Source organism: Anabrus simplex, chromosome 2 (assembly GCF_040414725.1).
Source record: "Anabrus simplex isolate iqAnaSimp1 chromosome 2, ASM4041472v1, whole genome shotgun sequence".
Classification (NCBI taxonomy): Eukaryota; Metazoa; Arthropoda; class Insecta; order Orthoptera; family Tettigoniidae; genus Anabrus; species Anabrus simplex.
In genome coordinates, this window is record NC_090266.1 from 424,694,840 (window position 1) to 424,708,027 (window position 13,188).

The 13,188-nt window shown below is 39.3% G+C and overlaps 1 protein-coding gene across 1 annotated transcript in view; it reads left to right on the forward strand.

Annotated features, from left to right (window-relative positions):
• The window catches only part of LOC136863567 (atrial natriuretic peptide receptor 1), a 614,185-nt gene that overhangs the window by 519,468 nt on the left and 81,529 nt on the right, over positions 1–13,188 (forward strand). Inside the window, exons 13-14 of the mRNA XM_067139947.2 lie at positions 8,183–8,263; positions 10,125–10,301. Coding sequence (XP_066996048.1) covers positions 8,183–8,263; positions 10,125–10,301 — 258 coding nt within the window. The remainder of the gene's footprint in view (positions 1–8,182; positions 8,264–10,124; positions 10,302–13,188) is intronic.

A 13,188-nucleotide genomic window follows, 5' to 3' on the forward strand; every position in this document is an offset into this window, starting at 1 on the left:
GGTATTTGGGTAATGATTATTATTGACTTCATGTACTCCAAGACCAGTTAATCTGATACAAATTAAAGGACTGATAAAAAGAAGAAGACAAGAACACTGATAGGGAATGAAAAGAACGTATGGAAATAGCATCACATTAACACTGAACACCTGCAGTTTGCTGACTAAGTGAATGTTGCCTTGTTTCTCACTGTAGATTTTAATTACATTTTCATAACATCGTCATATCATTTTTTCACGAGATCGCTAATCATTCGAATTTAAGGACTTAATCCTTTCGTAGTTTCACAGTACTGACTGCAGAACTGAGAGAGAAGTATATTTTAATCAGATCTCTTTAATTGTAGTCCTAGACACCTGAAGACAAAGGTTAACTACAAATCCGAGTATGACGCAGGACTTCTTTCTAGGTCACTCATTTCAGAAATTAGATCATTCTCATCATGAATGGCTGAAATAAAATGTAACGTAAATGTTAAATGGTCATGAAATATTAATGTAATCTAATAATTATTCAAATAATTATTTAAGACATCATAAATACAAGAAATGACAATAATTTAATTTCTACTCCATGGTAGTTCTAAAATACACTGACTGACAGAGCAAATGCAACACCAAGAAGGAGTGGTTCGAAAGGGATGAAAGTTGGGGAAAAAACAGAGACGGCACGGACGAATAATTGATGTTTATTTCAAACCGATATGCAGGTTACACAATGCGCACGGCATCGACTCAGTAGGATGTAGGACCACCGCGAGCGGCGATGCACGCAGAAACACGTCGAGGTACAGAGTCAATAAGAGTGCGGATGGTGTCCTGAGGGATGGTTCTCCATTCTCTGTCAACCATTTGCCACAGTTGGTCGTCCGTACGAGGCTGGGGCAGAGTTTGCAAACGGCGTCCAATGAGATCCCACACGTGTTCGATTGGTGAGAGATCCGGAGAGTACGCTGGCCACGGAAGCATCTGTACACCTCGTAGAGCCTGTTGGGAGATGCGAGCAGTGTGTGGGCGGGCATTATCCTGCTGAAACAGAGCATTGGGCAGCCCCTGAAGGTACGGGAGTGCCACCGGCCGCAGCACATGCTGCACGTAGCGGTGGGTATTTAACGTGCCTTGAATACGTACTAGAGGTGACGTGGAATCATACGCAATAGCGCCCCAAACCATGATGCCGCGTTGTCTAGCGGTAGGGCGCTCCACAGTTACTGCCGGATTTGACCTTTCTCCACGCCGACGCCACACTCGTCTGCGGTGACTATCACTGACAGAACAGAAGCGTGACTCATCGGAGAACACGACGTTCCGCCATTCCCTCATCCAAGTCGCTCTAGCCCGGCACCATGCCAGGCGTGCACGGCTATGCTGTGGAGTCAATGGTAGTCTTCTGAGCGGACGCCGGGAGTGCAGGCCTCCTTCAACCAATCGACGGGAAATTGTTCTGGTCGATATTGGAACAGCCAGGGTGTCTTGCACATGCTGTAGAATGGCGGTTGACGTGGCGTGCGGGGCTGCCACCGCTTGGCGGCGGATGCGCCGATCCTCGCGTGCTGACGTCACTCGGGCTGCGCCTGGACCCCTCGCACGTGCCACATGTCCCTGCGCCAACCATCTTCGCCACAGGCGCTGCACCGTGGACACATCCCTATGGGTATCGGCTGCGATTTGACGAAGCGACCAACCTGCCCTTCTCAGCCCGATCACCATACCCCTCGTAAAGTCGTCTGTCTGCAGGAAATGCCTCCGTTGACGGCGGCCTGGCATTCTTAGCTATGCACGTGTCCTGTGGCACACGACAACACGTTCTACAATGACTGTCGGCTGAGAAATCACGGTACGAAGTGGGCCATTCGCCAACGCCGTGTCCCATTTATCGTTCGCTACGTGCGCAGCACAGCGGCGCATTTCACATCATGAGCATACCTCAGTGACGTCAGTCTACCCTGCAATTGGCATAAAGTTCTGACCACTCCTTCTTGGTGTTGCATTTGCTCTGTCAGTCAGTGTATGTCCTTACCACAACAGTTTAACTTTATTTTGGCGAACGTACGATCTCCATACTTCTAGAAGAACTTATGTACTCATCTGACATAGTTCGGACGGTAAAAAGATCAACTTAGATAGGTATATCCCGTCGCTGAAAAATAGCATCCTAATTGAATACCTTCACATTAACATCTGCAAAGTATTAAGATCGTACCTTTTTTCAGGACTAATGTCTCGTTCCTTAGCCTTAATAATAATAATAATAATAATAATAATAATAATAATAATAATAATAATAATAATAATAATAATAATAATAATAATAATAATAATAACCCACACTATTACACAACACAATAACATACTTCTTGAAAATATTCGTACGCTGGGTAGACCTTCTTTACCAAACCAACAGGAACATCACCTAGTCTCATCCTCACGGTGATGTGATAACCAGAAAAACTACTGGTGGCAAAGAATCGTGTATCGATATGCTGTTTTATGTTTACTTAATATCTCTTCAAAAAACCATTTACATAGTATCAGCACTTCTATTTTGAAGAAATAATTCATACAAATGCTCTCATCAAACAGTGTTACAAAGAAGCATTAGTAAAATGTGCAATGTCGTTCCTTACGGGGCAAACCTACAGCGGAAGCTTGTTATCGTGAAGTATATGGAGAAACAATTAAGTTCTACGGTAGAATAATCTACTAAGCAACTCTACACATTGCAGCTTTACAGTTTCTATGCACCTTTGCAGTCCGTTTCAGTAATCCAAAATAACGCATTCTATAAAGCGGTCTTTCCTCTAAGCGGGCCCTCATAGCCTGTAAGTAGGTGACTTTGCTTTGCTTTTTAATGCTTTTTATAGTGGAAGTCCTTGAAACAGATCAGTGGGTTGAGGAATTGTCAGTGATTACCAAGCTTGACAAAGGAATCTTTACAAAGAATAGCAAATCTTCTGGAATATAGTGGAAAGGCAACTTATTTTAAGAAGACAATTGTTCAAACCCATTATATTATTTATATTCAGATTATCATAATGATAATCATGCTCTTTGGTGCAGCAGAATCCACCGAAAAGTTGATTTTATATGCGTTAAACGTCTTATGTGATAAAGTTTAATGTAATAAAACATTTATTAGCAGATATGGAAGTCCAAAATAGAAAATTGTGCTCATTAAAGAATATGTGTTTAAATACAACATAATATTGTGATTTTAAGAGAGAAGAGAACGAACACATTTTTCCATATACCCTTCCGATACCTTGAAATTCTACCACTGATTTTGGAAATTAATGCGCAATATTTATTCTCACCTTCAGTTAATAATTTCCACTTATTGTTCGGAGGATTGGTTCATAATACTGCAGAAGAATGACGTGAAATTCAAGTAACCATAAGGAAACGAATACTTCTTCCGAAAACTTACCAAAAAATCATTTCATCCACATTTCATGAAAATGGTGTCCGTAATTTATAACTGTGACGTTCTTCAGTACGTCGAAACTAATTCAGTATAAAATAATTTTAGCTAATACCTGGAAACTAAAATATGTATTAATAAATTATACCTGAAAATTAATACGATTTTGTGGCATGTTTCTTTTTTGAAAGAACATCTTCAGATTCTATCCAGTCACAAATTTTATTTTTATTTTTATATATGTTTATTTCCAGTCTAGAAAGCCAAGAATAACGGCCGGAAGGAATCGTCGTACCAGACACACGACACCTCGTAATCTGCAGGCCTTCGGGCTGAGCAGCGGTCGTTTGGTAGGCCAAGGCTCGTCGGGTCTGTTGCTCCATGGGGTTTGGCTTTATATTTTTATTTATTTCTTTTTAATGGACTCGGTCGTGGAGGGTAAGAGAAGTACAGGGAGACCAAGATGACGATGGTAAGACTCGATTTCTAATGATTCAATGAACTAAACAAGGCCACAGAACTAGTTACAAATAGAGGATTGTGGCGACGTTTAGTAAATTCACAGAGCCTTGCAGACTGAACGCTGAAAGGTATAACAGTCTATAATGAATATGTATGTACTCTAACAGGAAATTCCCGTACTTTAAGCTTGGAGAGCACGAGATGGTACGCAGGGCGTGTACGGCATATTGAATGGGAGTGGGTACAGAGAGTGGGAGGATTCGTTTTGAATGAAGTTCTGATTTTTTAAACTGTTTTATTGTGAAAAGTCAAGTTCGTATCACCTCAGTACAGTAGAAGAGGAACTGGGCGTGACCTTTCTCCGTCCTGCAGCTGGTGATGCCCGCATTGCTCTGCTACTCCTCTCGTCTTCATCATGGATCAGCTATCGGCATCATGGAACCAGTAAAGCTCTAGAAGTTCTTGAAGTTCTAGAAATTCTTGAAGTTATTGAAGATCTTGAAGGTATAGTAGTTTGGCTCGCCGAGGTCACTCACTCGGAAGTATAGCGCGAACACACGCATTTAAGCCCTTAGACATATTGGACGTATCAGTCTGAGGTGTAATTTCTGAACTCTCTTTAATCATTCCCATGAAAGGATAAGAAAATAAATGCAAGGATTCCCTGTCGAATATCAATGAAATCGAAAACAAATGTTTCTTTGAGACAAATAAACTTGTCAGTTGAGAAAATAAAGAAATTAACTTTCGTGCGGTCGAATGTCAATAGAATCGAACCCGCATTCTTCTTAAAATAAGTTACACTTGGCACAGTTTATGATATTGTTCACACGAAACAAATAGTTTACTTGTGCTTTTAATGTTCGAAGAAGATAACGCAACTGTTAGTACAGTTCTACTGCTTTCCGGTTGTTTTACATGTATTTACAAAGTTTATTTAACACTGTTATGACCTATGACACTATGAATGGTAATTACTTCACTTTGGTAGAAGAGGTTAAATGATTTACATGTGAAATTAGTTCCGTTCATACGCACTGTTCTGTTTATGTTCAAACATGAATAATGGTACTGGTAAGACTTTATAATAATTTGACAGTGAAAATTAATCCCGTTCGCTAATAGTCCTGGGTTCATTTAAAGATACAGTGAAATTAAAAGTTAATTCACACGTGAAGTTTTAATGATTTCCTAACATTCAAATTCCACTTGAAAAACACAAGTCCTAATGCACTGTTCAAAATTCTAAGTTCGCTATCAGCAGAAATATTTCAATCACTTTGAATACAAGTCCTAATGCACTGTTCAATATTCTAAGTTAACTATCTGCAGAAATATTTCAATCAATTTGAGATATTTAAAGTAACGCACTTCTCGATTCTATGACTAAGTTCGCAAGACTATTTAAATGTTTCAAATTTCTTCTCACAGTAAGAAGCTGTAAAGTTGAGATCGTAGACATCCGCATCATACCACCAACTTCTAGCAGCCAACCGACCTGGTTCGACTGTGGGACAAGACTGTGTCGTGTTGACTACTACTAAAAAAGGTTTTCATTCCTCCCTTGACGGGGGAGGCCGGCCTCTTAGACGGTGACGCCGTCTCTCAGGCCGGGAGATTTGTTACGGTGAAGGAGATGTGGTGGCCGTAGCCTACACCAGGAACTCTCCCGGCATTCGCATTAGTGAAGGAGAATGGAGAACCATGGAAAACCCTTCTCAGGACAGCCGACGGTTAGGGCCAGCCGTGAGGTCCAGCGCTGTCCCGTCTCCCGAAGGCAGAGGCGTAGAGCCACGGTAGAGCCGTGGCCACCTCTCCTCTGCTCTGTTGGCCGGACAGAGTGCAGAGCTATCGGACCACGGGCCAGCCATGGCCATCTATGGGCCGAGACCCACTCTGCATCTGCTGACCGTCGTGTTGAATTCTCGCTTTCTCTTTTATGCCGAAGTCGCGGAGATTGAAGCTGTTTCATTTTTTCAATAACTACCTTAATCTGAGGTGGATTTTAATGAAACTTGATGTTATTGGGGATATTAAAGTGGTGCGTACGGTGATCTTATTCTTATATTCGTATCCGAATTCATATACGAGTTATTTATGGTAGAAGGTTTGGAAAATTCTATGGATGACGCTCTGTTGGCGGGCGGCGCGTATTTTAAGTTTGAAATACTTCCATACTGATGCTGGACCAGCGTTTCTTGTACAGTAAGCATATACAGAGTGGTCGAAAACAACATTAATAGGGTATATGAGCGTTGGAAGCCTGGTTATACTGATAAATAATTTGAAAAAATAATTCAATATCTCGCTCATTGTCATTTTATCAGCTGCCGAAGTTAGGTAACTAGATCGCTTTGCGGGGAATCCAAATGGGTTTTGAGAGGCGGTGCTGCAAAATCTGCACCGGGGTTAAGACGGGCTTGAGAGTACCAGTCGAAGAAATTAGCTTCTCCAGGGGAGGGATTTGAACGCGGACCTCCGGCTGACAGGATCATCCCATAGCAGGAATGCTACGGTGACACCATCTGGAACCCACATTGTGTTTGAGTTTGATACTGATTTCTCGGCATGGTTTTTAAGCCAGTCTTAAGCCACGGGTGGATTTAGTAACATCGACTCGTGAAGTCCGTTTAAATTCGCCCGGGAAGCGTTCTGATTGGCTAAATTCAGGAGATGATAAAATAACAATGGCGTGAGACGTCAAACTGTTGTTTTCAAATTATTTATCAGTATGACCTTTCCTCTAACTCTTTTATACCCGGTTCACGTTATTACCGACCACCCTGTATTATTATGAAAATTTACGTCTATATCCTTCTCATAGTTGAATGTTAGAACTTATCTTAATGAAGCGTTCTAGCTATGGTTCCTCTCTCTCTAGTAGTTCAGCAAAGAGCGCGATGTGGTGCAATGCTCTATCATTGGCTCACGGCCAGCTGGATAGTTCGTCGGCAACTTTTCGTTACGTCGTGTTCCGGTGACGTCATCGGCTTTTGCGAAAATGCATTTGTAGCTTTGCTATTATTATTATTATTATTATTATTATTATTATTATTATTATTATTATTATTAAATGATCATTAAAAAGCCCTTAAATAATTTCCAAAAACAATTCAAAATACAATAACTTACTACTCCTTATACTACTACTAATACTACTACTACTAATAATAATAACAATAATAAAACTACTACAGTCCCGCGAAAGCCGATATGCGTCACTGGTACAAGACGCAACGGAGAGTTACCGAGAAACTAGCCAGCTGGCCTCACGCCAATATCAGAACACTTCATTGAGAGAAGATCTAACATTCAACTATTAGAATGTTATAAACATAAATGTCCTTACATTTCTTAATAATATTAATTATTTCATAATATATGTTTTAAATAAAAAATATATATCAAAATTAAAAAATTGGTTTTTGGTAGAATCTGTTAATAAATGTTTTCCTTTTCAGGTATTATACTGAATTATTTTCGACAGGCTGAAGAACCTCACAGGTATAAAACATTCAAGTCGAATAAAAAGATCTACATAACATTGTCAAGAATGCTGCATTCCTATATTGAATTACTACCATGTATATGTATGTGTGTGTGTCTAACCCTAGCCCCATTTCCTGATGTGGTGAGAAGAAATTATATGACATGATTTTTGCATCCGGAAGCCCTTCCTGCCACCAACCTTTGTTCAGGAACTAATGAAGGTAAAATGAATGATGGTGAATGTAATTGGGTAAGGAGGTTGAAGGAATCAGCTGTGACCCATGAATAGAAACTGTCCTGAAAACCATTCTTGGCACAACCGACGGTAGGGTTCGAACCTATTCATCTTCTGAATGCAGAATGCTACACATGTAGATACCATGTGGAAATAAATTCTTTGAAGGTAGCATGAATGGCTTCTAATTTATTTCTCAACGAAATTATTTATTTTCAATTACAAAATAAAGTTTCGAATCCCTTTTTTGGCTTAGAGACATGTTGAGAATTAATAAAACACTCGAAATTCAATTGAAGTTCTGCTTCAGTACTGACTTTTTACAGCAGGTCTGACGGTAACTGTATTCAGTAGCCTGCTATTAGGGATATGTGATATTAAATACTCTATGGATCGTCTCTGAGACAGTAAATATACACTTCCTTCCATGAGAAATATAATTTTCTCTTCGAAAATCTAAAAGGATTGGTTGTTATGAACATTATTATCAACATTTATTTCAAAATTCTGAATTGTGTACTAGTTTATCAATCGTCATATGGCGTATGTTTCATTAGGATTATTTCGTATTGCAGGAAACAAGAGTTGCGATAAAGAAAGTGATAATCAAGAAGAGACTGGATGTCACTAAGAAACTACTTTGGGAAATCAAGCAGGTTTGCAAAAATGATAATCATTACAACCTCCTGTGTGTTTGGTCTTTGCATGATTTCGAAGATTTGCATGTAATGGGTGCTGTTAAGTTTAATATGCTTCCTACAGTAAAACGGGAACCTCTCTGTTAGGGTTTGGAAATGGAAGTAACATGTGTGCTCACCGAGGACGTAAAACGATTTGATGAACAGGTTTACCCATCTTGTCTTGAGGTTATTCATCCGACTTATATCTTCGTAAATTTTAACTCACCAGATGAAGTCTTTAACTCCTTTAGTTCGTATTTCTTGTCAATCTAAACGATAAATTTGTTATACAATACTTCTAGAAAATGTCTTACTTGGAAAAGGAAGTTTAACTTTCCTAAACAATCATTGCTGGACGTCCACCTTCACTTGTGTTGAGTGATACAAGTCTACGTAGCATTTGTTAAGGATTTCTAACGACACAGAATTTTAAAACTTACATTGATCATGCGTTTCGAATTTTCCTATTCCTGGTAGCAAATAATGGAATGCATTTGAAATATGTATTACTTATTGAACCAATTAGGAAATAAATGTAATATAATAATCCAGCCATAATATATCTACTAGTACATATAATTACCTGAGCAGACATAACTACCCTCCTCAGTCCGTATGTAGCATATCCTCTACATGTTGTTTTCTTTACTTATAATAATACAAAAAATTTAAAGCAAAAATAATAATTGTAGGAAAGTCAACTCTGAGTCCTGATGTAGCATATATGCTACACGTCATAAAACAACTTAGTGAAATATACTACATTATTTGGTGATTTTTTAAATTTATTTGAGGAAAATATAATCCATCGAATGCAAAAACAAGCTCTGGACTGAAGAGGCTATAAGACAAAACTATCAACAATGTGAGAAAAAAGAGGAGAATGCGCGAAGTACAAAATTGGTGAATTAAACAGTATCAACATTCTAACTTGGAAAAATGCATCTCGACTGGATAGAAATCCACTCGTTAAAGAAAATACGTTTTAATAAATTTTTATGTTTGAAATTTTTTAAAAATCGGAATGTCAGTAGAAGAATGCAGATGCAAGAATTGATTCGAATGAGGTAATGTGGTGGGAGATAGAGAGAGTGCTGGTAGGAAATGGATTACAAGACATAGACTATTAGATTTACATTTCATAGGCTAAACCAGAATGGATATGTTAAGTTCGAGAGGATTCTTCAGAGAAGCATTGAAACTCCACTAACCAATAGTTTGAGATATAACTTATGCTCTCTTTGCTCAGAAACATCACCCAGTTAACTGACATTGTTGTTGACAGATATGCTAAGATGTAGCTAACAATGTTCGTCAAAAACTGGGGTGGTTCTGTCTCTGCTGCTGCCGTAAGCAGAGTTACTTATATTAATGATTTACCTTCCACCAATGAACATTTGTCTTTACTGGTACAAACGCAATTCAAGAAGGTCATTTCATTGTGGTAAATTATTCCTTGTTATTGCCATGCGATACGTATACAATGTAATAGTGGTAATGTATAGTAACCATCCGTTGACTTAGACTGTAAGTTTAATCGTTTCATGACCTCAGTGAGTGATGGCTACTTGACACTCTTTTCTGAACCATGGGAGCTTAATTAAGGCTTTATATTCAGAGCATAATACACAATTTAGTTTCCTCATACAAAGTATTGGCATTACTTCACATTTTATACATTGTATAATGTTATGCTTGTTACTTACATTGTATTCCTTTCAGCAATCTAACATGACTTAAGAGTTAAATTATGTTTATTTTTTATGTACCTTAGCTTATGTAAGATAAATTAAGGATTTTTACGTGGAAATGCTTCATTACGATATTATATTTTCAGGTTCGTGACGTAACACACGAAAATACGGTTCGATTCATCGGGGCATGCATTGACACTTCTAACATCTTAATTCTTACAGAGTATTGCCCCAAGGGAAGCCTGAAGGATGTACTTGACAATACAGAGCTTCAGTTGGACTGGAATTTTCGGATGTCTCTGATTCACGACGTAGTGAAGGTAAGTTAATTAATATTTGATATTTTTCCATACAGAAAATTACTGTGTATATTAAAAAAGAAGCGTGGTTAGTGGTGAGGGTTGCGCTAGCCACGCCCTAGTTCGTGAACCGTGGGCAACGGTTGAGTGGTCGTCCTGAGAGTCGGGATACCGGTTGCTATGGAATGGAAGTGGATAAAAAGGACATATTCTGAGCCATGAACAACCTTGTACTCAGGCTGTTAAGAATAATCTACCGGTGATCCACAATCCGTTAAAGGAGAAATTCTCACTGGATGATTCAGCTAAGGGGTCAACCACAAGTATCTTCTGATCAATTAAAGGTATACATATTCTGTTTTCAACTTCTTAAAGTGTATTAAGGGGCTCGTAAAATTCTGTCCTATTCCTCTCGATCACATACGTAATTACCGAGAAACTGGTAGTAACTTTATTTCATAAAATAGGACTATACTAATTTCATCCAATAGAACAGTTAAAAATCGAGCGACAAATTCAATGAAGCGCTTATTTTGCAAAGTCGATGAGTACCTTTGGAGATATTAAAGCGTTTCAAATGTGTAGACTTTAGACAGAAAGATGTGCGCCACTCGCCTTGATGTCGGGCGCGTAGTTCTCGTGCTTGGCTCGTGCCTTGTTGATAAACACACCTACCTCGCCGGAGAAAATACAGTATGATCTAGGCTTCGGAGTTATAAAGCTTTTGTTTCATTGCCATTGAATCAGAAGGTATGAGATAACACAGTGAAACTGTAATAATTTAAGTGTTTTATTGTCTTCCTTATGAGTACATAGTACATGAGATGAAACCAACAACTTCAAAATCCAATGAATGACACGGTCATTGGAAAGAATGGATGCAAATTTAACGGACAAAATTATTGTTGGGTTCTTTGGTCCTCCTTAAAGCCAACGTGTAAGATCGATGTACGTTAGCAACAGGCAGTGGTCGAGTTGGGAATAATTAGCTGTTGGTATGCTAGCATACACCACTGTTCAGACAAAAAGTTCAGGTATTTTTAATTCTAGGAGCATTGTTTTATTCTGCCTCGTTTCAAAGACTTGCATCATGCAGGGAAATGTTCAGTCGCTCAATAAGTCGTTGAGTGTATGATATTGTTTAATTCTCTTCCAGGCTCATACACATTTGCATTAAACTACCTCACTTGGTTTACATCTTGCTGAAAAAAAAATGTTCGAATAAACTGAGTGAGATAGTTTAACAAAAGCGCAGATGTGCTGGGAGAGATAAAATATCATTTGTTGAGGGAATGAAGAAATTCCTTCTGGCTTGTGGTTTTCAATTTAAGGGTGGAACGTGGAGGGTGCCAGCCTTTCCTAACAATGAAATGCGTTGAAAAGAAAAAAATGAAAAGTTGGGCCCTTGAAAACTAAAGATATCGATAAGAAAGACAAGGGCCATCCAAAGCAGAAAAACGGAGGAAAACCTATGCAGCTCTCGTTTTACAATTTGTGAACTGTGGAGGGTAAATTCCTTCTGAAGTAAGGAATACAATTTCAATGAAAGGGATTTTTTAATGATTAATATCCATATGCTTTTTGATGTCATAATTTCCTATCTGTATTTTTTACCGGTATGCCATACCTACCCAATTCGACCACTGCTACAGGTGAATTTGGAACAAGTACTTTTTCAGTGGTAATAAATAGTAAAGGCTCCAGAAATGTGTTCGTGTAGTGCTGTTGCTCCTGAAAATGTAAAGATGATGCCCGTTTTGCACGTTCTCCTTCACTTACAGGCGATTCGAATGGAAGTCACTAGTTTAGCACGTGCTCGAAAACACCACCATCAACCGCACTGAACATCTGCAATCTTTTGGTAAGAAGTGCATGAACGGACTGAAGTGTTTCCTTCGATATCACACGACATGCTGCAACTATGCGGTGCTTTAGGTCATCTGGAGTCGTCGGGCTTGCTGACAGACTTTGTCCTTTACTGTACCCCAGAGAAAAAATCTACAGGTGAACGTGCTGGGCATCTAATTGTTCCTCCACCCTCAATCAATCGGTTGGGAAAGACCTGTTATGGGCTTCTCTATCAACGAGTACGTAGTGAGCAGGACAACCGTCGAGTTGGAATCACATGCATGTATGTATGCCGAGTGGAACATCTTCGAGGAGAACAACTAATATCTCCTCAGGAAAGTCCGCGTATCTGCGACCTGATAATGTACCTCCCCCAGTATACCAGACCATACATTAACACTCCACTGCCTCTGGTGTTCCGAAATACTCTGCCAGCGCGGGTTCTCCATTTTCCAGTAGTGCATGGTCCCCAGGTTAACGTTGCCATAGTTGCTCAACATGGCTTCGTCCGTCAAAAGAACTCGCAGGAGGAATTGTCCATTTTATCGTACTTCCACAATAAAAGACCGACAGAATTCCACCCTCCTTTCATATTCACGATCATGCAGTTGCTGGTGAAGTGATATGTGGTACGGATGGTACTTGTGACCACTGCAAAATATGAACGACATTTGGCTGGCTTACTCCTGCTCCCCTCGAAATGTCCCTTATGCTCATCTGTGGATTGAGCGCAACTGCCGCAAGAACGTCTATTGTCGTTGATTTGCCCGTTGTTTGTTTGTTTCTGTTTCTCTTAAGAGGCACCCAGTTTCCGTGAGGTAACAATTTCCTACACAAACACCGCAGGTTAGTGAAAAGAGGGTAGGTCATTTTAACGTATTTTGTAAATAAAATGGTAATATACAGTAACGAAACTGCATTGTTTATTTACGTTTTCCTTCATTTAATTGCTCGAGGCTCTCTTCTTTGGAGATAGATCGTTCTTCTGCACAGATGAATCAGAGAGGTTGTCCACACATCAGGAGTTTGAACATATATATCATAACCCTTTTCTTCGAAA